Raw genomic sequence first — 24,218 nt, 5'->3', positions numbered from 1 at the left:
CTCCGGGGCGGAGCCAGGCCCCGAGGTGGTTGGAATGAATGCTTTGGTGAGACGCTGTGTGGCCCGCACGGGTAAGAGTCTCCTTGCAGAACCCCGTTTCCATGGAAACCGCATGGCGCGAGTCCTTAGTTCCTCTGTAGCTTCTTGGGGCTGGAGCTGGAGTTGGAAGCCGGTTCGCACAGAGGCTTGGCTGTGTGGAGGAGCTTGTAGTCATGAGTTCAATGCACACCTCCATCGGGTTCTGACGTTGGGGCGAAGTTAGTGATGTGAGCTCGCCTGCCTTGCAAGCTTTCGGCGCGTGTAAGTGAAATGGAGATTTCTAATGCGGGGGTCTTAATCGTGTTTTTCAGGCATTCCCAGTATTTGGAGAAGGAAGTGCTTCAGCTCCGGGAATGAGCCGGCAGAAAGCAACCACGTGACACCGATGCTGCGGCATCTTATGTATAAAATAAAGTCTACAGGTCCCATCACTGTGGCCGAGTACATGAAGGAGGTTTTGACCAATCCAGCCAAGGTAAACATAGGGGAGCGTGAAGCACGAAGTGTGTGTACAGAGAGGAACCTGAATGTCTCCAGAGGTCAGGGGATGAGCCACCTCCGAAGTCCTTGGAATGTAGTCTAATCTGTCATTTGATCGGGTTGTGTTTAAGGGCAGTGCCAAAAGAAGTCACTACAAATTTCTGCAGAATTTAGGTGACAGAATGTAGTTTGAATTAAAGGAATGATTTTCTAACTGGGTTGCATTTCCTTGCCATAAGGGAAACACTATATAAGGTTGACCTTGAACTTGTAGCATCTTCTTGTTTACCCTCCTGAGTGTTGGGATTATAGGTGATCTCCACTTTCCTGACTCTAAGAAAGCTTTGAATGTTTCCTGAAGGTTAAGCATTATGATAAAACTTGGGGTATGAAGATAAGACAAGGCCTTCTCTCCAGACCTTGTAAGAAATATATATATATGTGTATATATATATATATATATATATATATATATATATATATATATATCACTGGATTTAGTTTTGGGTTGGAAGTCTTTGGAGAGAGAAGTCAGTGAAGATGCTGTTTGAGTAGACTGAAGAGGTAAGGATGTTGAGGAGAACTAAAATGGGAAGAAAGTGAGACTTTGCATTGGCATGAACTTTAGACAAGCAGGGCCTTTGTTTTAAACCTACCCTTTTATTGAGATTCATCAGTCATATGAACGTTGTGTAAGTCACTGGTATATAGTTGGATGGCTCTCTCTCCCTGTGTCTCTCATGCACACACTAATGGATTTTTCACACAAATCACATTTATTTAGGTTGCACAATGGTCAAGAAAAATTGAGGAACAGAGTATCAGCAACAGGCAGGGCTAACTGGGGAGAGAGGGCTGCAAGGATGGGGAGAATCTTACTGTGCTGACTGGGAGACATGAACATTGTATGTCTGCAGCCCTTCTACTTGAGTAATTGCTGTTCTGAGTTTTGCAAAATGACTACTACCATGTAAAATTTAGGTAAAGACTCTGTCCTTATCTTGATTATTTTAGGAGAGAGAACTTCTTGGTAAATAGTGACTTCACTGTATGAATTACATAACGCTGTGGGGGAGTACCTTTGAAAGCCTTATCTGAGAAATGAATCTTTTCCATTTCTTCTCTTTTACTCAGGGATATTACGTGCACCATGATATGCTAGGAGAAAAGGGAGACTTTATTACTTCACCTGAAATAAGTCAAATCTTCGGGGAGGTAATACTCAGCGTGTGGACCGTAAAAGAAGTGAACGTTATAGATGCTTGAGAACAGAACAAGCTATGCTCATCTGTAACAGGGTTTGGGGTGTGTGTGTGCGTGTGTGTGTGTGTGTGTGTGTGATTTATCAACTATTTAAAATTTTAGAGGGAATGGTGAGAGAGCATTTGATTCTTTTTTTTTTTTTTTTCCGGAGCTGGGGACCGAACCCAGGGCCTTGCGCTTCCTAGGCAAGGGCTCTACCGCTGAGCTAAATCCCCAACCCCGAGAGAGCATTTGAAAAACTCAGATTTCACTATAGAAAAAGAAGTGGAGACATGTGAAGGACAAGGGAAGATAGAGAAGGTCTGAGAAGAGGAAAACCGTGAACAATGTGATTGAAAAGGGAGAGAGAGAGAGAGAGAGAGAGAGAGAGAGAGAGAGAGAGAAATGCCAGCTATGACTTAACCATGTTACAGTGGAGCCTCCCTGTAAGAAACAGAGTTGCGGTTCATTTAGTTCCCTAAAAGTGCCTTTGAAGACTTAAAAATAGGAAATAGTACATAAACAGAAGTAGAATCTAGGCTTGAGGAAGTAAATTATATTTAAGGGTTGTGTAATTGTGGAAATCACAAGAAGAGATGGCATAATTGTCGTGTGTCCTTTTGTTCCCAACTCCAGTACCTTTCTGTAAGTGATTGCTCATTTGCACCGTGGGGCTTAACACCCTTCGCCATGATAGTAAGCTTCCTATGCAGCGTATGTCCTGCCAACCCCAGTGGAGGTCCAGTGATTTGTGTGTGTGTGTGTGTGTGTGTGTGTGCGCGCGTGCGCGTGCGCGCGCGCGCGCGCCCGCGCATGTGCATGCGTGTTTGCATCTGTATATATCTGTGCATGTCCAACAATCTATATTGAATTATTTGTAAATGTTTTGCTTTTTAGTATGAAGTATGTGTGTATGGAGAGTTTCATGGTATAACGCTTCAATGTTTTTTCTTGTCATAGCTACTCGGGGTGTGGTTCGTTAGTGAATGGATGGCCTCCGGAAAGAGTACAGCCTTCCAGCTGGTGGAACTTGGTCCAGGTCGGGGTACCCTCACAGCAGATATTTTGAGGGTAAGCAATAAAAAGACGTCTCTTAAGTCACATCTTTCTATTTTTGAGCTAGTTTTCAAATCTTATTAATCTTCTGGGTTTTCAGTCCTACTTTCTAATTCCTGTATTTGTCAACTAAAATCCAATGTCAGAGTAATGTGGTGTCCAGATGTTGACATTGGGTGACTGCCATTACTTTTACCTTATCTTTGAGATGGGATCTCTCACTGAGCTGGAAGTTTGCTGACTTGCTAGGAAGCCCCAGTCATTCTCCTGCCTCTGCCTTTCCAGGATTGGGATTAAAGGTGCGCAGCACCAGGACCGTCTGCATTTTGATGGGGCCAGGGATGAGCTCAGGTCCTCAGACCTGCAAAGCAGATGCCTCACCAACCAAGCCTCTCTTAGCCCTAGTGGGGCATTTTCTTTCACTGTTCTCTCCTGTACTTTTCCCCTAGGACTTTGTAAAAATATTTTAAAGGGATATATAGTAATATTTATTAAACTTTAACTTTTTCTGTTTTGAAACTCATCAATATTTTTGAAGGTAACCTGTATGTTTTTTGGCAATCTAATGTAAAAAAAAAATCATTACAGATTTAATTTTTTGATTTTTTTTTTGCTTAAAATTAGGAATTGAAGAGTTTTTAAAATGACAAATAAAAATACTGATTATATTTTAAGGAGAAAAAAAGCCCACTCATGAAGCTTCCGAGTCTATATATATTTTTAAAATTGACAGCCATTTGAATATGAAACATTTTAATGAGGTTTTTAAGTAGTATTTTTTTAGCTAGGTGTGGCAGAGCATAACTACTTTATTTTACTTTTATTTCAAAGATTTATTCATTATATATAAGTACAGTGTAGCTGTCTTCAGACACACCAGAAGAGGGCACCAGACTCCCATTACAGATGGTTGTGAGCCACCATGTGTTTGCTAGGAATTGAACTCAGGACCTCTGGAAGAGCAGTCGGTGCTCTTAACCTCTGAGCCATCTCTCCCTATAACAGCTATTTTAAATTTGATCTTTTGAAAGGAGTTGTTGTTGCAAAGTTTTTTTTTATATATTCTTTTATTTCAATCACTGCCCCCCGACCCCCCAAAAAAAAAAAAAAAAAAAAAAGAAAAAAAACTGCCTGGGTCAGACGATTAGTCTGTATCTGTACACTTCCAAAAGTAGAGGAAGCCAGAAGTGGTCAATGGGCCACTGAGTGCTAAAGGTTGTTAAGATGTGTACACCCCCCCCCCCCCATATTTTCCCCAGTGCCATTTAATATGCTTCTGAGGATATAGTTTCATCATGTCCCCAGAGAGGTTTCTTTAATAGACACCCAGGCTTTATTCAATCAGCCCTGTATACATTTTATTTTCTTGGACTTTTTAAGAGTACTCGATCTGAAACATTGTGTGGATGGTAAATCTTTTTATTTTTATTAGTAAATTGTTACTCGGAAGCCACATTGCAGTTTATTTCTTATATAAATGGTGCTTATTAACTCTAATAGGTGTGGTTCCCACATGTTACTGGAGAATGACCTGGGTCAGGGGTAAATCTTTGTTGTGAATCAACTAATGGTTGTGGTGAGCAGTCAGAAACCCCTTCTACTTGACACATTGTGTTTGCCAGTGTGTGGTGGTTTGGCCTCCATAGGCTCATACATGGGAATGGCTCGGTCCCTCGTTGGTAGAACTGTTCAGGAAAAGATTGGGAAGTGGCCTTCTTAGAGGAGAGATATCTCTGGGGATGGGCTTACAAAGCCTACACCAGGCCCGTTCCTTCCCACTCTCTGCCTCCAGCTAGCTTGTGGCTAACATGTAAGCTCTCAGTCACTGCGCCAGGGCCATGTCTGCCTGGCTGCTGCCTATTTCCCACTGTAATGACCATGGCCTCACCTTCTGAAACAAATGAAGCTCCAGTGAAACGCTTTCTTTTCTAAGTTGTCTTGCCACTGTGTCTCCACAGCAACAGAACAGTAACTAAGTCACAGTCTTTTCTTTTTTGTTTTAGGTGTTCAGTCAGCTTGGGTCTGTGCTAAAAACCTGTGACATTTCAATACACCTTGTAGAGGTGAGCCAAAAGTTAAGTGAGATCCAAGCACTGACACTGACCGAGGAGACAGTCCCTTTGGAGAGAGATGCTGAATCCCTAGTGTACATGAAAGGTGTCACGAAGTCTGGGATTCCAATCTCCTGGTATCGAGACCTGAAGGATGTTCCTACAGGTACACTTAACACTGACTAAAGGCAGAGCACTGGTCAGAACTCTCCACAGCTCTGACAGATGACCAGCTTTTTACCACAGCCTCAGTTACCACTGCCAAGGCCCTTAGCTGCATAGAATAGCTGACTCTTCTTTGTCTAGCAAAAAACATGATAATATCAGATTGCTTAACATTACAGAGTGGTGTTCATTTTATAGAAACCCAAACTGTAAATCTCTCTGTCCTTTGTAGTATTTCCCGTTAGCTAGGATGCACCGACAATGGCCTGAAGCAGCTGAAGAAAGTGACTGGAGATGGGTTTAGTCACTAATCTCTCGAAAAATCTATACTTGCCCAAAGGCAAGCAAGGTGTGGTGGTTTACCAGTCTAGGAGTCTTTGACAGTGTGGAGACAAGATCCTCAGCAAGACACCAAAAGCCATGTCTGGCATTAAGTTCACATTCCTCCTCAGATGACAGATTTGATTCTCATTGTTCTTGGATTCAGTGATGAGTAGAAGACTCAGCTGATCATTGAGTATTTTTTCTTTGTATGCTGTTCACAGTGAGCTTCCCATAGAGTTGTGGTTCTTAACCTGTGGGTTGAGACCTCTTTGGGGGTTGAACAACCCTTTTATAGCGGTTGCATCTCTGATATTCTGTACACCTGATATTTACAGTTCATAACAGTAGCAAAATTAAAGTTATGAAGTAGCAATTTTATGGCTGCGGGTCACAACATGAGGAACTGTATTAAAGGGTCTCAGCGTTAGGCAGGTTGAGAACCATTGGCCTGGATGGTGGTATGGAAGCATCCCGGGTTTCAGTGCTGAAGAATCAGGCACTTTTTTTTTATGGTTAATGTTCGGTAGTTAATTGCTTTGAAATGCCACTATTTCTTTTTCTTGTATTTTTAAACAGGATACAGCTTTTATCTCGCACATGAGTTTTTTGATGTTCTTCCTGTGCATAAATTTCAGGTATTGATGGGAAAGTCGTGTTTATGATTAACCAAGGGCCTTAAAGCTGTGCTAGTGAACACAGTGTGTATCCACTGCTTGCCCAAGTTAGTATTAGGTGGGATTTTCTTGACTATGATTGAGAAGCAAGCAGAAATATCAATCAGAATCTTTATTCTCCTGGGAATGTTGCTATGAATTCTTAGTCTTGGGCGAGAGAACCTACAGTGGGAATGACTGTCTTGAGGATTTACTGACAAGACTAGAATTTCCCTATATCCATCTGTGAGACTTTGGGTTTAGTGATGGGCTGCATCATAGCAGCTTGTCACATAGTGTAGTCGTTTGTCCCAGAAGCGCCTGCTTGCTCATGCCCCATCTTCCAACCCTGTGCTGCTTGCTTCTCGTGAAGGATTTGTTATCCCTTCCTTAGAACATCGTGCTTTAAGTGCTTGCAAACGCTTACTTTGATGTGTTTTGTTTAGAAAACACCACATGGATGGAGAGAAGTGTTTGTTGATATCGACCCACAATCTCCTGATAAACTGAGGTTCGTCTTGGCGCCTTGTGCGACTCCAGCAGAAGCCTTCATACAAGTATGAATTTGAGTTTTCCTTCGTCTGTCTTCCTAGTTGCCACTTTCGCTTCTTCCAGTGGGAAGCTGGAGCGCAGCCCATGAGGCGCTTGGTGGTGGCAGTCACAGTCGCAGTCCAGAAGCCCTGTGGGCTACGTTGTCTCTCGTGTGTCATCTTGCTATGTAGGAAGATGGGACTCATAAGCATTTACTCAGCCAAGTGTCCGCCTCTGTTCCCTGATGACGAATGATGCCATGTGATCTGCTTAGCAGGGAACATTCCCTGTGGGAAGGCAGTGAGCTGTGGGAACTGCTGAGGTACCTGAGCGGCATGCGGTGCTCTGTTTTCACCGCTTTCATCACTGACAGCTGTTGGGTTGTACTCGAACCCAGACCTACCTTTGACCCCACACCATGAACAGATACCTGCTGCCTTCTCTTGCCTTTAAGGAATGGTCTCCAGAGCTTTCTATCTTGGGACTGAACTTAAAAAAAATATTTTACTTAATACACTGGTGTTTCACTTACATGTTTGTGTGAGGGTGATGGTTCCCTTGGAACTGGAGTTATAGATGGTTGTGAACTGCCACATGGCTGCTGGGAATGGGACCGGAGTTCTCTGGAAGAGTCCAGTGCTCTTGATTGCCGAGTCACCCCTTTAGCTCCAGGGCTGTGTAAAAAGGTCCCCAAATAGCACTTGCTTCTCAGGAATATCTGAGCTTCCCATTTATTTCCTCTTCCCTACCCTAGAGAAACATTCTATGTTCTAGATCTTAATTAAGAATTTCCCAAAGTTTTCAGTTTTAAAAACAGGGTTTTGAAAACATGCCCACCAACCTGTTTTCTTTACAAAGTATGTTAATATATTAGACTAGATACTTGTGAAGTTTCTTTCATATTCTATGTCATTCTACCTGAATGACAAACTTTTCCTAGAAGTAGTCTCTTTTAGTTCTTAACCTAACTAGGACTCACTTAAGTATCTCCTGTCATTTGCATGGGGCCATGGGTGTCACCTGTCATTGTGAGGCTTAGTCTGTGGTAGTATGGGGAATTAGCAGGGCAACCTGAGGCATGTTGGCAGCTGGCTGGCTCTGACTTTTATAGCTACACTGTAGGTTATTATGCTGTTTTCAAGGGCTCAGGAGGCAGTGTGACAGTGGGTTTTCATAGTGAACATGAAAATAGCAAATTTTACAAGAATTGTCTCTAGTTCATCTGCTGCTTGGAAATACTGGACACCACTGGAGGGCTTTCTGTCTTCATGGAAGGCAGCACAGTTGACTCCACAGGATCTGACTTCATCAGATGCAAATAAGTGGTACTTTTGACAGGACTCTGGAGTCCCTGTTAACGTCAGGTCTTGTTCTTCATGCATTCAGCCCAATGGACTATGTTCTCATTATTAGTGCGGAAAGTGCTTGTGTAATGGTATTGACCATGTGGTAGGTTCAGAGTATCGAAATGTCTTCACACCTAATGTTCACCACGAAAGAAACAAGTTCTGTATACCGAAAAGGTTGCCATGTGAAACTCTGGCCAGACCATATTCTAGTTGAATTCATTATAACTAAGAAACGTTCACTGTAGAAATGTGAAAGATCCTGAGGAAGCAGCTCTTCTGCGTGGTGTAACGAGTCTAACTCTTCCCTCACCAGCGCGATGAAAGAAGGGAGCATGTGGAGGTTTGTCCTGATGCTGGGGTTGTCATCCAGGAACTGTCCCAGCGCATTGCATCAACTGGAGGTGCTGCCCTGATTGCGGATTACGGTCACGATGGAACAAAGACTGACACCTTGAGAGTATGTGTCACGCAGGGCATGCCTTATCAGCATCTCCCTGTTAGTCTGACGGTCACTAAATAGTTCTTAGCTTTTATGGTGTCTTTGTTGCATTAATGTTAATTATGCTGTTATAACTACCCATAATTTCGGATCTTACGTCGTTCGTAGCACCGGATATGCACTGGATATGCACTGAGCCTAGTAAGTACTGGAATAATTTAATTTTAGGGAACATTCTCTCACATTAATATTCAACCCTGTGTTCATTAAAAAAAAAAAAGAGCTACTTTGCATGTTTAACTTAGCAACTGCAAACTGTTTTAACATATTTTTCTTTTTAGATACTTCCTTTCACCCTTCCTAAACATTCTTTTGAAATGTTCTTTAAATGAAACTAACCACGTTGAATAGTCCATAACTGGAATATATTTAGCCAGAGGCTATTACTTATTTTCTAGATCATTGGTTCTTTCTAACTTTATTACTGTTAGGAAGTCTTGCTGGGTGGCGGTGGCACGTGCCTTCAGCCCCAGCCCTTGGGAGGCAGAGGCAGGCAGATCTCTGAGTTTGAGGTCATCCTGGTCTACAGAGTGAGTTCTGAGACAGCCAGGGTTACACAGAGAAACTGTCTTAGAAAATCAAAACCAATCAAACAAAAAGGGTTCTTACCTGGGAGTGTTCTCTAGCCTTCCCTCTGGGATTAGGTAGAGCAAGTCTGGATGGCGTACACACCATATCATCAGACTCTGTGAACTGAACTACCTAGGTTCTGATAACAGGACTTGCCCACAGCGTTAATGGGAGCGTTAAAAGTGACAAGGTTAGGCACTCACGCCAACTTCACAAATCCTACTGCCCTTTCCATAGCTTACTTTGTTTGAAGAAAGGATGTTACTGTGTACAGTTTAAACCAGACTCAGGACATACTTTTCTTCTTAACACTGACAATGTAAAAGATGGATTAGTAGGATGTCCTTTCTTTATTCTCAATAATATTAACTAAAACAGAGTAAACACTGTTCCTATCCTCAAGGGGTTTTATGAACACCAGCTGCACGATGTCCTGACAGCTCCTGGAACAGCAGACCTGACAGCTGACGTAGACTTCAGTTACCTGCGCAGAATGGCACAAGGACGAGTAGCTTCTCTGGGTCCCGTGGAACAAAGAACATTTCTAAAAAACATGGGCATTGATGTGCGGCTGAAGGTAACGGTTTATCTCACTAACACTGAATATCCTAATTCCAAAAACTATTTGAATTGAGCTCTGCTGGCTTTAATGCTGCCGTAGCAAGCAGGCCTGTGTGCACAGGCAAGAGCTGGGGTGTAGCATAGCTGGCCAACTTTCTGTATGAGACTGAGACTCCCAAGAAAACCATGTTCATGGGTATGAATTGATACCTCCTCTTCTGAGGACGTGGAGCTGTTACAGAGCAGATCACCCAGGATAAAGATGCAGATGTAGACACTGGATCACAGCACTCTACAGTTATAAGACACTGTGATCACATCTGGGGAGTTGCTGTACTGGATCATTACATCATTAGTGCTACGCTGGGGGAGTCCTTCTTCCGGTGGTGTTCATTAAAGACTTTCCCCCCTCAGGTTCTTTTGGATAAAGCAGGTGACCCATCCCTGCAGCAGCAGCTACTTCGGGGATACGATATGCTAATGAATCCTCAGAAGATGGGAGAGAGATTTCACTTCTTTGCCTTGCTGCCTCATCAGAGACTTCATGTGGGAAGTCAAGGAGGGAAGGCCTGCCAGTCAGAAGCCCCCTCGACCTCTGTACCTGGGTTTGATGAACTGGTTTGGCACTGATATTTCAGCTGCCTTGATTATCAGAATAAAAGAAATTCACTTTGCATACTGAAGTTGACTTAAGTACTCACACTGTCAACTCTTTTCAGTCGATGGCCTGTTTTATATGAACACAATCAAAACGGTAAAATGTTAAAGGTTATAACCAACTCCTGGTATAATTGTTTTCAACCCAGTGAAGCAGTTTATTGTGAAATTGTTTCCTTTATCAAATTACTGTATTTCTACTTACTTTTTAAAAACATATGAGCACTGATTGGTTTGCTATTTTCAGGGATCCGAGTCAACAGATCTGGATATTTTTAAAGGGCAAAAGGCAGTGTATTCTGATAGAAGGCTCTCTAAGGTTTAGTATTTGAAAGAAGTCAGATGTGAGTTTCTAGAGTTAAGATCCTGTTTTTGCTGAGGAGATAATTAACTGAATATGCCAGTATACACTTGGTTCTCTGGTCTGTGGAGTGCACAGATGAAGGCAGAGTGACTGGTAAGGAGTCAGCAGTTCTCCATTCTGGAAGCAGGATTCAGAATACACATGCTTCTGTGGATGAAAGTAAAGACTGATAACTACAATTTTAAAGAAGTCATAAGTCATAGTTAAAAAGACTGCAGCAAATCTGACTTTTACTGAAGTAAGAATTAAGAGCAATGTTAACTATCCAGGAGGAACAATTTCCTAGGCTGAGCTCATTCTGTTGTATTTTCAGGTCAATACACAATTTTAGTTCTGTATTAAATTGGTCTGTAGAACCATTCTATTTATCCTGTAAATGGGCATTCCTTATCAGCAGCAGTCCTGAGGAGCTGAGGTGGGAATGGTATTAGCCATGCCTCAGCCTGTGGTAACTGCAGTGAAAGTCACTGATGGAGTGGTATGCCACTGACTCATTTATTCCCGTTTCCGCTTAGCCGAGCGTGGCCTTAACCTTCTGTGTCTTCGTCTGTGAGAGGGACCAGGCTAGAACACTTGAAAGAAGTAAATAATTACTTATATTATTCTTTGTGCTGGCATCCCAATAAACGAACCCTCTAGATAATTATGTCAAATGTGGTGTACAACTGAAATGGCTTTTTAGAGGGTGGGTGATATGTAAGCATATTCAGTGCTCATGCAGCATTGGCTATGTTCACAAAACTGTCCCATTACTCAGGCCCAGGGGAAATATTATAGCCAAATAAAACTCTCTTGAGATCTCTGTACTAGAGAGGGTCTAATGTTCTCACATAGGGAAGTATGGTGATAGAGAAATACATTTTATTATCAAGTTTTAAGAATATTTACAAAAGTGGGATGTAACAAAAAATATAAAATGTACTAAACAGTGTCATTATACACTACTTTGAAAATTGTCACATGTTTCTAAGAAACAATTACTTTTTATGCAAACACAGCTTGGCTTTAAGACAATGACAAAAGTTATGCAGGTTACACAGTGGAGTATTACTCAACTCCCAACTACGACAGTGCCTTTACAGTCTCTCTTTAAACAGCATAGGGCTTCAACGAAAACAGAGTGCAATTAATGTCATGGCTTGTAAAGTCTGATTACAGAGGTACAGCAACCCAGCAGTCACTCCAGTTAGTTTCCACACACACAGTAAAGCCACAGTGGGCTAGTGACACACACTAGCTCCATCTTGTACATACTGGTCAAGCAAACTCAGCAGAAATGAAAAATCCATTCTTACAAGTTTTTTAAAATTACTCTTCACAACTGCTGTATGAAAACAACCACAGAGACAGTTTGGAAAGTCTTCTGGAAATGCTTACAGATATACAGTACATTGCCAATGGCTGGGACGGTTGAAGGGACATGAAGGCCTCGGTTTAAATCCATATTTACTCAGTGACCTTCAACAGCTAACCGTGTGCCTCAACTTCTTTAAGTGTGCTTAGCCTAATGTGAGGACAGTTTAAAGCATAAACATTTACAACAGAGGCACCCCTAATGTCTGTGTTTCTTCAAGGACATTTTACATGTCAGAAAGATACCTGCAGCTGCTCTCTCACCTGCCAGGGCACTTAGTTTTAGTCTGTTCACACACCAACTTTTTCCTTTGCTATCTCGGGACCAGTGGGAAGTGACGACACTGGCGTTCCAGATTGTCAGAAGCGGTCACACAGCCCAATCTTCACAGCCACATTGAAAGAGGCAGTAGGAATTTATGGTGTCCACTCTCCAGACTGAGAAACTAAGTGCTCAGACAAACTGTCACCTGCTCAGCCAAACAGATCTACAGAGTACAGACACTAAAACTTAAACTCAGGTTTTCTGATTCCAAATTTTTGCTTTTAGCACAGAAAGGGAGAAATAAGAAAAACTGTTCTTGGTGACTAGTGATGAATGAAGAAACAAACAGCTACTATATTTCTCACAAGCAGATAGTCCTGGATCCTTTTCTTTGGGTAAAGCACAGATGGGACTATCGCTAATGTAGAAATCTGAAGGGCACAGAACTCAAAGGTTTTTGAATTTGGGGGGTTTCAGATTTGTAAGTCAGGATGCTCAACTAGTAGAGTCTGCAAACATTTCAGTATCTGGAAACTGAAGCCCTCCCGGTGTAGAGCAGCGGAAATAGGGATACTGAACCTGTATTAATAACTACTACAAAACGGCTGGCTCTGGAGCTGAAGTGTAGGATGTTCTTACTCTTCCTTCATCCGCTGTACTGGTAAACTCCCGATAAGCTGGACTTTCCTGTCTGACTTCAACCACTCCTCCAAACCGTCTAAAAATACAATGCTAGGGGTTGGGGATTTAGCTCAGTGGTAGAGCACTTGCCTAGGAAGCGCAAGGCCCTGGGTTCGGTCCCCAGCTCCGAAAAAAAAGAACCAAAAAAAAAAAAAAATACAATGCTAATTTAAAAAACGAGATATTTGCAAATCCCACCCAAAGGCTAAGGGAAGAAGGAAATGATACTGCTTGTTGTGTAGTGACATTTACTGACCCCGTACTAGCTTTCCTCTTTAGTATGTAATTTTGTCTATAATTTATTCAGCTCCAGGTAAGGATAAATTAGTTAAATGCAGAGTTGTGCCCACACACTGTTGGCACACCATATTAAGATGGTGTCAATTGAGAATATACGTGCTCAGTGGCACAGCCGAGTGCTCACCAGCTAGTTCTACTCATTTGTAACACCAACTGTTCAGTTCTAGTGACTACTACGACATGGAAAGAGTCACGACTTATGTCACACAGACCGTATGTAAAGAGGCATCCACCACAAGGGGAGCAGTGCAGTGTTCTGTTTGTAGGGGTCCAGGAAGAATCAATGCCTCCAACAGTGGACAAATACTAAAAGTCCTTACAGCAAACCATATGTTGTTAGCCTCGTGGTTACTGCTTAACTGCAAACCTGTTGAGTAATCAACCTTATAAACAATAGCTAGACAGTCATAGGCCTTTAAAACAAATGATCTAATAACAGCAAAGGAGAGATAAATTAGGTGCTAGTTCACATTGTGCTAATGTGAAGGATTAGGAAATTACAGAACCAGTTATTGCTTATGCTATAAAAATTTATAACAAGTTCCATTTTGAATTTCTTACTCAGTTTCCCTTCATGTACCTACTCGTTATGAGCTACAGAATTGATGCCAGCACGTCCTTCTATGTCCTCATGATGCTGCCGCCTTGCAATGACAGTCTGCAGAGAGCAACAGTCATGCAGCAAAGTATCCGTCTTGAAATGAAACCCTTCCTTATAGGATTAGCCCACTCACAACTAAGGACCTTCCTCCATGTCATCCGGGTTGGGGGCCATAATGAAATGTTTTGGGTATTCGAGATTGTGCGTGTATGCATGTATTTCCCAGCGAGCATCATCACTTTCATGTGTGATGTAACGTTCTCCAATGCGAGTTTCGAATTCTCTGAGGTCAAGCCAAGTCTGATAGTCCTAGGGAAAGAAAATGACTATGAGCCACAAAGAGACACTGCCAACAACCCCTTGTTCATAACCTGAGCTGCAACAACTGACGACTCCTAGTCCTTCCATCTAACTAGTACTTCAAACTGGCAACGTTCAAGGTAAGCCTTAGACTCTAACTGAAGTCTCCTATCAGGCTGCCTTACTGAGCAGCCCGGTGGCTTGTTCAGTGTTTGCGCTGCCCTCCACGTCCTACAGAACAGCTGCACAGCCGCTCTGCTCACAGCAATGTCCGTGATAACCCAGGGAGGAATCAGACGAAACAAAGAAAAACTTTTAGTGGACATTTAAAGTAAAATATGCTGAACATGTTGACTTTAAAAATGCACAAACAGCTAAGTACTTATGACAGGCCGATTCACTGTTTCTGTTCCTGGGTGTTCAAATGCCTATCAACACTGACTTGAGTGGCAGACAGCACAACGTCTAGACGTCCAAGTCACAGCACGACAATGACTACAGAGGCCTAGATTATCCCAAGATGTGCTGAGCCTGCTGCTCCTAGAGTGGGTGCATGAGTGAAGACAAACTCACAGGAGAGTAAGATGCAGCCTGCTTTTACCTGTAGCCAGGGATGACTGAGGGACTTGTCAACGCTGTAACGTTTTCTCATCTTCACTTGAAGCAAGTTGTTTATCAAATCAATTGCTAGATGAAAAGCAAAATTATATATGAGTTTGGGGTACCCAAACCTGTGATTCTGCCTGCAGGAGAGCAGACCGACTCATGTAAAGATGGCAGGGGGAAAATACGCTTCTCAAGTGTACAGAAGTAAACACAGAAGTGACTCAAATGCCTCCTGTGGTGAGTATGAGCCAACTTTATGTTACTAGGTGGCAGTCAGTGCGGTTACACGCACACACTGAAGCCAGATTGCCAGGCTGAGGTGTGCTATACCACAGTGTGACTTGGTCTGTTGCTAAACTACTCTGTATCTTGATTTCCTCATCGACACAATGAAACTGTTGGGAAGATGGCATCAGCTTGCTATAAAGCTCAGGATGTGTTCAGCACACAGGTGCTAAGCATTCGTTACTGTTACACGAGGATGAACAAAGCAGACTGGCTCCAGAGAGGTTTTCCTCTTGCATGATATCACAGCGCTCTCCCCCACCATGTGGTGTGAAGAAGTGGCAGACGTCACCCTTCTACAGATATCCCCAGAAGGAAGTGGAGAGCACAGCAAAGGTCACATGTCACACTGTCGGCCTTCGCAAACAGGTGAGGGGTGATCTGGTACTTACACCGACACTTAGCACACTCTACTTGGTTGTCTGGAGAAACTGAAATACTGCCAAAGCAAGGCAACCACGAAACCATATACTGATCACAGCCTTCGATGAAAGCCTTGTCCCGATATGCAAAGACTTCCTGTGAGTTATTAACTTCTGTGCTTTAAATTCTTCAAACTCTTGTCTGTTCTGTCACTGGTGCTCAGTCTCTGATCAATTACAGAACTGTTTCATCCAACTTGCTGGGTCACAAACTAGGACACGGCCAAGCGAATGACAGGAGAGGTTTATGGACCACACTGCTTTAGAGCTCTGAGAGCTGTGAGCATCGAAACCTCCTAGTGGATCTCAGCTCTTTGTTACAAAGTGAACCTGGCAGGCTGCTGCTGGCTCTCCTGTTGTTCCTGACACTCCTTCCAGTTTAGTGGAGTTATTTATCAAACTGTCATCTGGTCCAGTATATATGGAAAGATAAAACAGACAAGGCTACTCCACTCATAGCTACTCCTCAGCACTACATCTACTACACGGGAGAACTGTGCACTAAGGATGGCATACTCCGTCAGTAATTAAAGAGGACCAATCTCATTCCTTTTCCCTGCCTCTGCTCCTCACCCCTTCCCTGAGAAAAGGTCTTGTAGAAAGCTTTGAAACCTCCCCAATCCTGGGGTCACTAGTGTATGCTGACAGCCCTGGCTCACTCTGACATGTACAGAAGGAGGCATTACAAACTGGAAAGCCTTCACTAGTCATGAAGACTATAGCAGGAAGCTTCTTGGTAAGAGATCAGAGGGACTGAAAAAATGAACTGCAGATATAAAAGCTCATTCTATGTATAGAGTACATAAACTGAACATGTCTATTCAAGGGATTTACAATGTTCTGAATATTAGAATAATTAGTTACCAAAACATGTCCTTAAGACAAAATGCTCAAGTGTTAGCATGAGAGGATATTTATATCTTGGAGGAGGGGTAGGTCAAGAAGACACACAGGCCAATCAGAAGGTAGCTTTGAAGAATTGAAGAGGGTTGTATCAGGGGCTGTGGGCGGGAGGAAAGACATGCAAGACACAGAAAAAAAACTAGATTTGTGTGTGAAGTAGAGGTGAGACCAAAAAGGTGTTTAACAAGGGCCACATCAGAAACCTATAGTGGCTATGGCTAAAGGGAAGTCAAATAGATGAAATAACTGTTTCCTGCAGACGGATCCAGTAGCAGCGACTGAATCATCAGACAGACCAGTGGGCGGCACAGGTAAAAAGACACTTTAGTAGTTTCTGGATGAGGCTGTTGGGACCTGGATTACTGCCATGCCTAAAAATTTTGAGGAAAAATAGATACAAAACAATTTAGAAGTAGAGTACTTGGCCTTGCACAGTGGCACACACATTTAATCCTAGCACTTGAGAGGCAGAAGCAGACAGATCTCTGTGAGTTCAAAGCCATCCTGGTCCAGAGCTACAAAGTGAGACCCTGTCTCGAAAATAAACGTTAATAATAATAAGGCACTAAATACAATAGAGTGCCCAAAGACTGGTGCTGACTCAGGGAGATGAAGAGACAGGATGATTTTGATCACAAAGATTTCAGACTAATGGTGAGAACCAGAAACTTAATTCTCTTTTACCTTCGCTGGAGATTTCTCGCCATGGATTTGGTGGGTACATAAATGCAGCATTTTGGATTTGGTCGTTTATATCTTCATCTTCATTGAACGGGAAGGTGCCACTGAGGCTCACATAGACTATGACTCCCACCGACCACATGTCTAGGGAACGGTTGTAGCCTTTGCTCCTGAGAACCTCGGGGGCTAAGTAGGCTGGAGTTCCCACCACTGACCTCCGGAACGACTTCTCACCAATGATGCGGGCAAACCCAAAGTCACATAGCTTCACCTGGAAGTTGAATATACAAAAGCTTATCAATTAATGTAGCAATACCTGTTCCTAAGTATGCTCAGTGCACTTAACCAAAGGTGCTGACTATGCAGACAGCTGTAGGCAGGCACACTGCAATGCACTTCCCCAGAGGCAGACAGATACATTTGTAGCTCTGTGACACAACAGCAGTATGAAGAGCTATCCTGGTGCTTATTTTAAAAACGATTTGTCCTCTACCGTAAACTGCCAGAGTCATGGATTCAGTTTTGTTGTTTTGATGAAATGGAGGGTTCTGATCTTCAATTACTCCAAGAAACCCCCGTATGATGGCTCTTCCTGGCTGTCAACTTGACTACATCTGGAATAAACTACAATCCAGAAATGGAGGGCACACCTGTGCTCCAGATTTTGAGGCTGGAAGACACAGGCTTCTGACCCAGATACCTGAGGCAAAGTGGCCATGGTAAGGTCATGCCTTTAGTCCCAGGAGACTAGGGTAAGCAGATCTCTGAGTTCAAGGTCAGCCTGGGAAGATGCAAGCTCCAAATACAGGCGCGGTGGTACACACTTTAATCTGGACCACACCTTCTGCTGGAGGCCTACTCGGGGACATTGCAAGAAGGAGAACTCACTCCATCTGCTTGCACTTACTTGTCAGCACATATGCTGGAACCTACTTCAGGATTCCAGTCTAAACAGATGAGCGGCTGAAACAACTAGCCTTGTGAGACTGAAAGACTACTATATCCTTGGAATTCCCATTCACAGCTGCCCATTATTGGGTTAGTTAGACTGTATGTCATTACAATAAATTCCCTTAAAATATAGAGATATTCCCTAAGTTCTGTGATTCTAGAGAACCTTGAGTAATGTGTTTCAGTTTTGAATCCTCAGTGTCTAGACATATAAAAGTACTCAAATGTTTTGCTACATAAAAATTAAGCTACAGTATTTCGAAGCATCCTTCATTTTGCTTAATTTTAGAATATCTGTTGGCAAAGATGTTACATATCAGCAGGAAAGTAAGCAAGACTCACAGATGATAATAAAAAACAGCGAACCTCTGAGCTGCACGTGCTTTCTGTGCTGACAGACCACTACTCCTGTTGGCTTAGAGTTGAATAAGGTTACATATGAACACGACCACAACAACTGCCATGTTCTCTGGAAGCATGATGGGCTTAGCAAAGCTCAGGACACTTAACCTTGTTGCATCATTTTAGATTTTGTTTTGGTTATTAATGATTGCAGTTATGCCCAACAGGCAAATAAATGCAAAGTACTTCCCAGAGGCAATGCTCTGACTGACAAAGCGACTTGGCAGGTATAAACTGGGAGAGGGGTTTGGAGTGCACACAGCCACAGTGCAGACAACTGCTGGAGAACACACTTGGAGCATATTCAAATGCTGTTTGCCGTTTGTAGTGTCACATGATACATGTCGTATGAATAAGATTTACTGAGACGTAACTGACTTTGGTGACCCTCTATTCTGATATTTGAAGAGCATAAATAAATGGGTAGTTGTGAGTCTCATATATATAATTAAAACCTCCCCCACCCCCCGCCGAGAAATCCAAAAGTTTGTTTCTTGAGACCTATTTAAGTCTGAAAAAGTGTCAATAAATACCAGCAATATAATAATAAAGTCTGAATTTAAATGATTTAGCTGCTGCCTCAAACTGGCAGTCAGAGACTATAATGGTATGCACATAGAGCTGTTCTGTATCAGGAAGAGCTTTTGTGAATGTCACTAATATTTCTTAACAGGTTCTGAGAATGTCTCACCTGAGGAAAAGGTTCTGCAGATGCAAGCAGCACATTTTCGGGCTTTAAATCACAGTGCACGATATTCTTAAAATGTAGATTCCTCAGGGCAACAAGTATCTGTTAGGAAAAGGTTTTGAGGAGCAACTGAGAGCGAAGTAAGATGACCAACAGGTATGAGACCCTCCCTAAACCCCTGACTTTACATGGTAACCTACGACCTGGAGGGAAGACACACGGCACGGGGCGGGGGGTAATCGGCGTCCTTGCAGAGGACCAACTTCAGTCCCGATACCCACAAGACAGCTCCTAACTGAACTCTTGTTCCTCTGACCCGTTCTGGCCTCCACAGGCAACACACACACAAACACACACGCGTGCGCGCACACACATATTCATACATTAGGCAAAACACTCATACATATAAGATAAAAATAGAACTTAGAAGTGATCCTGCTCCTGCAAAGGGCTTTTTTTTTTATGCCTAGAAAACCAATGTGACTTCTTGAAATGAATAATCATTTCAAACTCTACTATATTTAATCAAGATGTAGCTAAAAGTATTACTGTTTTACTTCTATTAAGGCTACTAACCCTTAGTTTCCCAATGTATAAAAATGGGGTTGTCTAACTCTCTTAGTTTTACTGGTTTCTTTCTTTCTTGTTTAGATTTATTTATTTATTATATATGAGTACACTGTAGCTGTCTTCATGCACACCAGAAGAGGGCATAAAGACCCCATTACAGATGGTTGTGAGCCACCATGTGGTTGCTGGGAATTGAACTCAGGGCCTCTTGAAAAGCAATCAGTGCTCTTAACCACTGAACCATTCTCCCAGCCTAGTCTTACTGGTTTCAGGGTAGAGTTACAATACCTGTGTGACCATGAATTTAGTAATCCGTTCTGGAAGTCGACTTTTTTCACTGGACAGAATCATTTCCAACATATCTCCATGAAGCTTTTCCATCACTACGAAGACTCGTTCTGGGGTTTCAAACATACATTCCAGATTTACAATCCCAGGATGGTGCAGATTCTGAAGAGAAGTGGAAGGGTATTTGGATGATCAACTTCAGTAGAAATGTGAAATCACGTAAAAGACTACAATGAGTATATGAAGATACAATATGAAAAGAAAAATAGTTTACTCTCATTCCTCCTCAGAGCTTCCTTTTACATTAGAGGGAGACCAAATGCAGAGATCAACTGCCCATGGGGTACTCAACACCAACAGGCACATCTACATCACAGCTCCTACACTGAGGGCTCAGAGCATCATGGAAGGGCTAGAGGCCCAGGAAGCCTGCTGCAAGATAGAGTCTGTGTGTGATGGGGGCAGCACCACCAGGGAACATGGCACCTGGACTGGGAAAATCTCAGAAGGCCGACCCCTAAATGAAGAGCTATAGGCAGCTAATGACTGCTGGGAGAGGGAGTCAGTCTGCTCCAGGGACAAGCACCTAAGAGCTACAATCCCAAGCAGCGAGCCCTAAACACACATGAGCAATACTAAATGAAATAGGCAGACCATATTCATAAATTTATATATATATGCAATAATAATAACTAATAAAAAGTTTAGAAAGTAAACTAAAAGCATATAAAATAAAAACAATAAGACTCACAGGTGATTTTTCCAATTATGTACTAGAAACTAGATTCACTGAAGGGAGAGACTGTCTTCCATGCTTCCATTAAGTCTTCTTTGCAAGACGTTTTGTAGACTAGCTTAGGCTACATCACTTTTACATGCCTCCTCCTCAACACAGAACTGACCCCTGGACTCTGTGTGTGTGTGTGTGTGTGTGTGTGTGAGAGAGGGGGGGGGGAGGGAGGAGAGGGGAGCGAGAGAGACAGAGACAGAGATGGAGAGGGGAGAGAGAGAGAGAGAGAGGAGAGGGGAGCGAGAGAGACAGACAGAGACAGAGATGGAGAGGGGGGGGAGAGAGAGAGAGAGAGAGAGGAGAGGGAGAGAGAGAGGAGAAAGGGAGGGAGGGAGGGAGGGAGAGAGAGAGAGAGAGAGAGAGAGAGAGAGAGAGAGAGAGAGTATATACATGCAGAACGGCAGCAAGAATGTAAACTATAGTAAGGTTACCTTCAATCCATGTGAAAACCTATCTGGAATGCTCACTGATTAAATACTATGAAACTAATTTTAGTAAATAAGGTATTATGTGGAAATTTTGTTTTACAAAGTATTTGTGATACAAGTTTACACTACATTCTATTTCACATTCAAAGCATGCTAAATTTCATCTTTAAACTATTTACGCATACAGATTTTGCTGAGTCTATACACTGTCAAGTGACAACTAAAGTCACAATTTTGGACGCACACAAACACACACATGAACTCTGTCCCCCAAATACATAAGCTTTTATGAAAGCAGACTATCTAGGCAACCTAAAACACCTAATTATACACTGATACAAACAAGCAGTAGTCACTGTGTGTATTAACTGAAAATTCCTAAGTTAAGTATTCACTCTAGTGCTGTTTGTGATCAAAGCCAAAGAGAAATCAACACTTAGATGAAGATCTTTATGTTTATTGTTTTATGTATTAGTAGGACAGCAAGATTTCAAAATTAAATATGAAAAACACCAACCACACACTCTTATACAGAGCCTATGTAAGTGATATTAATATTCTACCTAAAGTTAATTTTGTTGGCAGAAGTTTGATATAAGCCTAGGGACTGACTGATCGGGAACTTTTGATTATCATTTCTCTGAAAACAAGAAGTAATTGTTACTAGCAATAATAACGTAAGAAATATATCATTAAAATTTGCTTAAATACTGCTTTCCTTCAAAGAAGAGTAGTAGGGTATATTACTCTCACACATAAGCAGGTGAAGGTCTGAGAGCATTAACTACTACATGGGTATTTTTTAAATAGTATGCAAAAGCCATATAATAAACTGTTGCAGGATATTTGATCAAACTATGAATCCTGAGATTATGTTATTTACTGGAAACCTCTGTTTCTAGTTGTGGTGTGGCTCAACCCTTAGCACACACCTTTAACCTCTGGCTGGAATACAGACAGGCCTTTAAGTACACATCTTTAATCCCAAACAATGAAGGTAAAGTTAGTTTGTAGAAGGAAGCACCCATGTATGAAAGTGATGTCTAATTTAGTGGTAGACAAAGTGGTGAATCAGTGGGGAAAGATTTGATAGGAGAGCATATGCCCAACTCTTAGGAGAACAGAGAAAAGAAAGGGTGCTCCAGAGAGAGCAGTGTAGAGAAAAGGAAGAAGGGGGCACTTTTACCAGGAGAGTTTTACAGAGACAGACTGAAGAGAGAACAAGCGAGACACAGGTGAAGACAGAAGGAGCCAGAGAATTAGAACAGATCGCTGGAGTTAGTTTGAGGCTAAACACCAATTCATTCAGGAGAGGATGAGAGAGGGGTCAGACTGAACCAGTCCACTTGGAGAGGAGGCGGAGCCAGAACAGTTAGTTGAATCAGACAGAATTCAGAAAGAACTAGAAGGGTGAGTTTATTCAGCAGCAAGTCTCAGAGGCTGAAGACATTCTAGGCCTAGATACAACTGTATAGAGACTGGAAGCTTCTAGGACTAGGTTGAGGTTAGTAGGCAGAAGCAATAAACCTCCTAGATGACAATCGCACACAGGAGAATAAAAAACATTTTACAATGAACTGATGGGTACTGCAATATTATTATTTCTTGTAACATCCAGAAGATAACAATCAAGCTAAGTTTTTATCTTCTAGACAAATCATAAAGAAGATAAGAACATTAGGTTAAAAGAAAAATACTTTGATTTATATAGCACATTTTGCTAACACATCTTTAGAATATGCTTTGATAAGCTGAGCACGGTGCTGTGCATCTGTAATCAAGCACTCAGATTTAAAGCCAGAGGACAACCACGAACATGAGATTTATCTTGGGGTACATAACAACCCTTGGCTTCAGCAAAACCTAAACAAGAAAACAACAACAAACATCCCAACCAAACAAAACCAAACACCACCAAACACAGTAATGCAGTACAGGAAACCTTGAATCAACAGAACAACATATTACTGCTAAAAGGCACACTTTGTTTTAATCCATGTTCATTTTTAGGGTAAGTAGCATATTTATATCATATCTGAAAATCTGATGAACAAGAAAATGACACGATAAAAATACAGAAGTATCAGTATCTCTGAAGGAATTAAAACTGAATTTCCCTTTATTATTTTTAGAGATTTAACTCAGAAAAAAAGATTCTAATCAAACTAGCATTACAAAATAAAATCATAGCAGTGCCCGTAAACTTTTATACATTATAATATAAATATAAAAAACTTACTGTTTAGTACTCAGAAGATCCAAACAAACCCCAAACATATCCTTGTCTGCATCATCTAAATATCCATTCAAAGTCTCACAGACCAGCAGTCAAGCCCAGGTAAGCCACTCTACGTTTACCTGTAAAATAGCCACTTCATTCCGGAGCTGACTCTCTTGCTTTGTGGGGAATCGCATCTTATCGATTACTTTAATAGCCACATCCCTTCCTGTCTTTCTGTGCTTTCCTGTTAAAGAATAGAAAATAATCAACTGGCAGCTCACATAAAACAGAAAAGCTGCATTGGATAGGTGTCCACAGACAGAAATTTTATGTATTTATTCTTGCATTTTTCTTTTGTTCATAGTCTTTTCTATGTTAACAAATGCGTTACTTCCCTCTACATACTGCCTGTAATAAGGTGATCTCACAACCTGCACGCGCCTGCTTGCTGAGAAGCAGCAGACCACGGTAAATAGGTGACAGTTTTTAAATGCCCCGATCGGAGACTGTCAAGATGGAAATAAAGTACTAATGAAGTGAGCAGAGTGATTAACTACAGCAAACTCTAAACTCCAGACCTTTAAATTCTAGGTATGAAATAAGTATATAACAGTATCTCAGTCAGTAATTAAAACAAATTAATTACTTTGCATTTATTAAGTGGAGTCACTGTTCACAAGGTGAAAATAACAGGTACATTTCTTAGCTCCATACAACACACACATGACCTGTTTTCTACCAGTTTATTAACATAAAAATTACTTACAACTGTTTCAAGAACATGGCCCTAAAATTCTGACTACTTTAAAAGACTAGACAACAGGGCTTGCTTGGTAAGATGCCACCAGTACTTCAGACCAATTACTCTTCCCTCAGTAAATTCTTCCAGAGATCTCACGAGTATAAAACCAACAAATCTGAAGTTGCAAACCACAGATGTGT

At 41.9% G+C, this 24,218-nt stretch overlaps 2 protein-coding genes across 8 annotated transcripts in view; one reads left to right on the top strand and one right to left on the bottom strand.

The window, feature by feature from the left end:
- The first annotated feature begins 16 nt into the window (after window positions 1-16).
- On the top strand, window positions 17-11,194 carry Ndufaf7 (NADH:ubiquinone oxidoreductase complex assembly factor 7). 2 transcript variants are annotated; one of them, NM_001008318.1, is made up of 10 exons: window positions 17-71; window positions 351-514; window positions 1,654-1,734; window positions 2,722-2,832; window positions 4,821-5,034; window positions 5,934-5,992; window positions 6,457-6,567; window positions 8,204-8,347; window positions 9,363-9,536; window positions 9,935-11,194. In NM_001008318.1, exons 1-10 carry the CDS (start codon window positions 35-37, stop codon window positions 10,148-10,150), a joined length of 1,311 nt encoding a protein of 436 aa, NP_001008319.1. In that variant the 5' UTR covers window positions 17-34; the 3' UTR covers window positions 10,151-11,194. The 2 variants fall into 2 exon arrangements, with proteins under 2 accessions (NP_001008319.1, XP_038967822.1); XM_039111894.2 differs by lacking the exon at window positions 17-71 and adding an exon at window positions 78-257.
- Window positions 11,195-11,381: 187 nt separating this feature from the next.
- Prkd3 (protein kinase D3) overlaps window positions 11,382-24,218 on the bottom strand; it is a 75,936-nt gene continuing 63,099 nt past the window's right edge. For 5 of the 6 annotated variants that reach the window (XM_039112129.2, XM_039112128.2, XM_006239629.5 and 2 more), the window contains 6 exons: window positions 23,414-23,520; window positions 19,838-19,999; window positions 18,983-19,081; window positions 16,942-17,209; window positions 14,643-14,728; window positions 11,386-14,050 (listed from right to left, as the gene is read on the bottom strand). In XM_039112129.2, coding sequence (XP_038968057.1) covers window positions 13,877-14,050; window positions 14,643-14,728; window positions 16,942-17,209; window positions 18,983-19,081; window positions 19,838-19,999; window positions 23,414-23,520 — 896 coding nt within the window. In that variant the 3' untranslated portion in view covers window positions 11,386-13,876. Of the gene's footprint in view, window positions 14,051-14,642; window positions 14,729-16,941; window positions 17,210-18,982; window positions 19,082-19,837; window positions 20,000-23,413; window positions 23,521-24,218 lie in introns of all 6 variants that reach the window. The other variant, NM_001024263.2, reaches the window with a different exon arrangement.

Source organism: Rattus norvegicus, chromosome 6, assembly GCF_036323735.1.
Source record: "Rattus norvegicus strain BN/NHsdMcwi chromosome 6, GRCr8, whole genome shotgun sequence".
Taxonomy (NCBI): Eukaryota; Metazoa; Chordata; class Mammalia; order Rodentia; family Muridae; genus Rattus; species Rattus norvegicus.
Note: the sequence above shows the minus strand (reverse complement) of the source record. Positions and strands in the feature narration are given on the sequence as shown.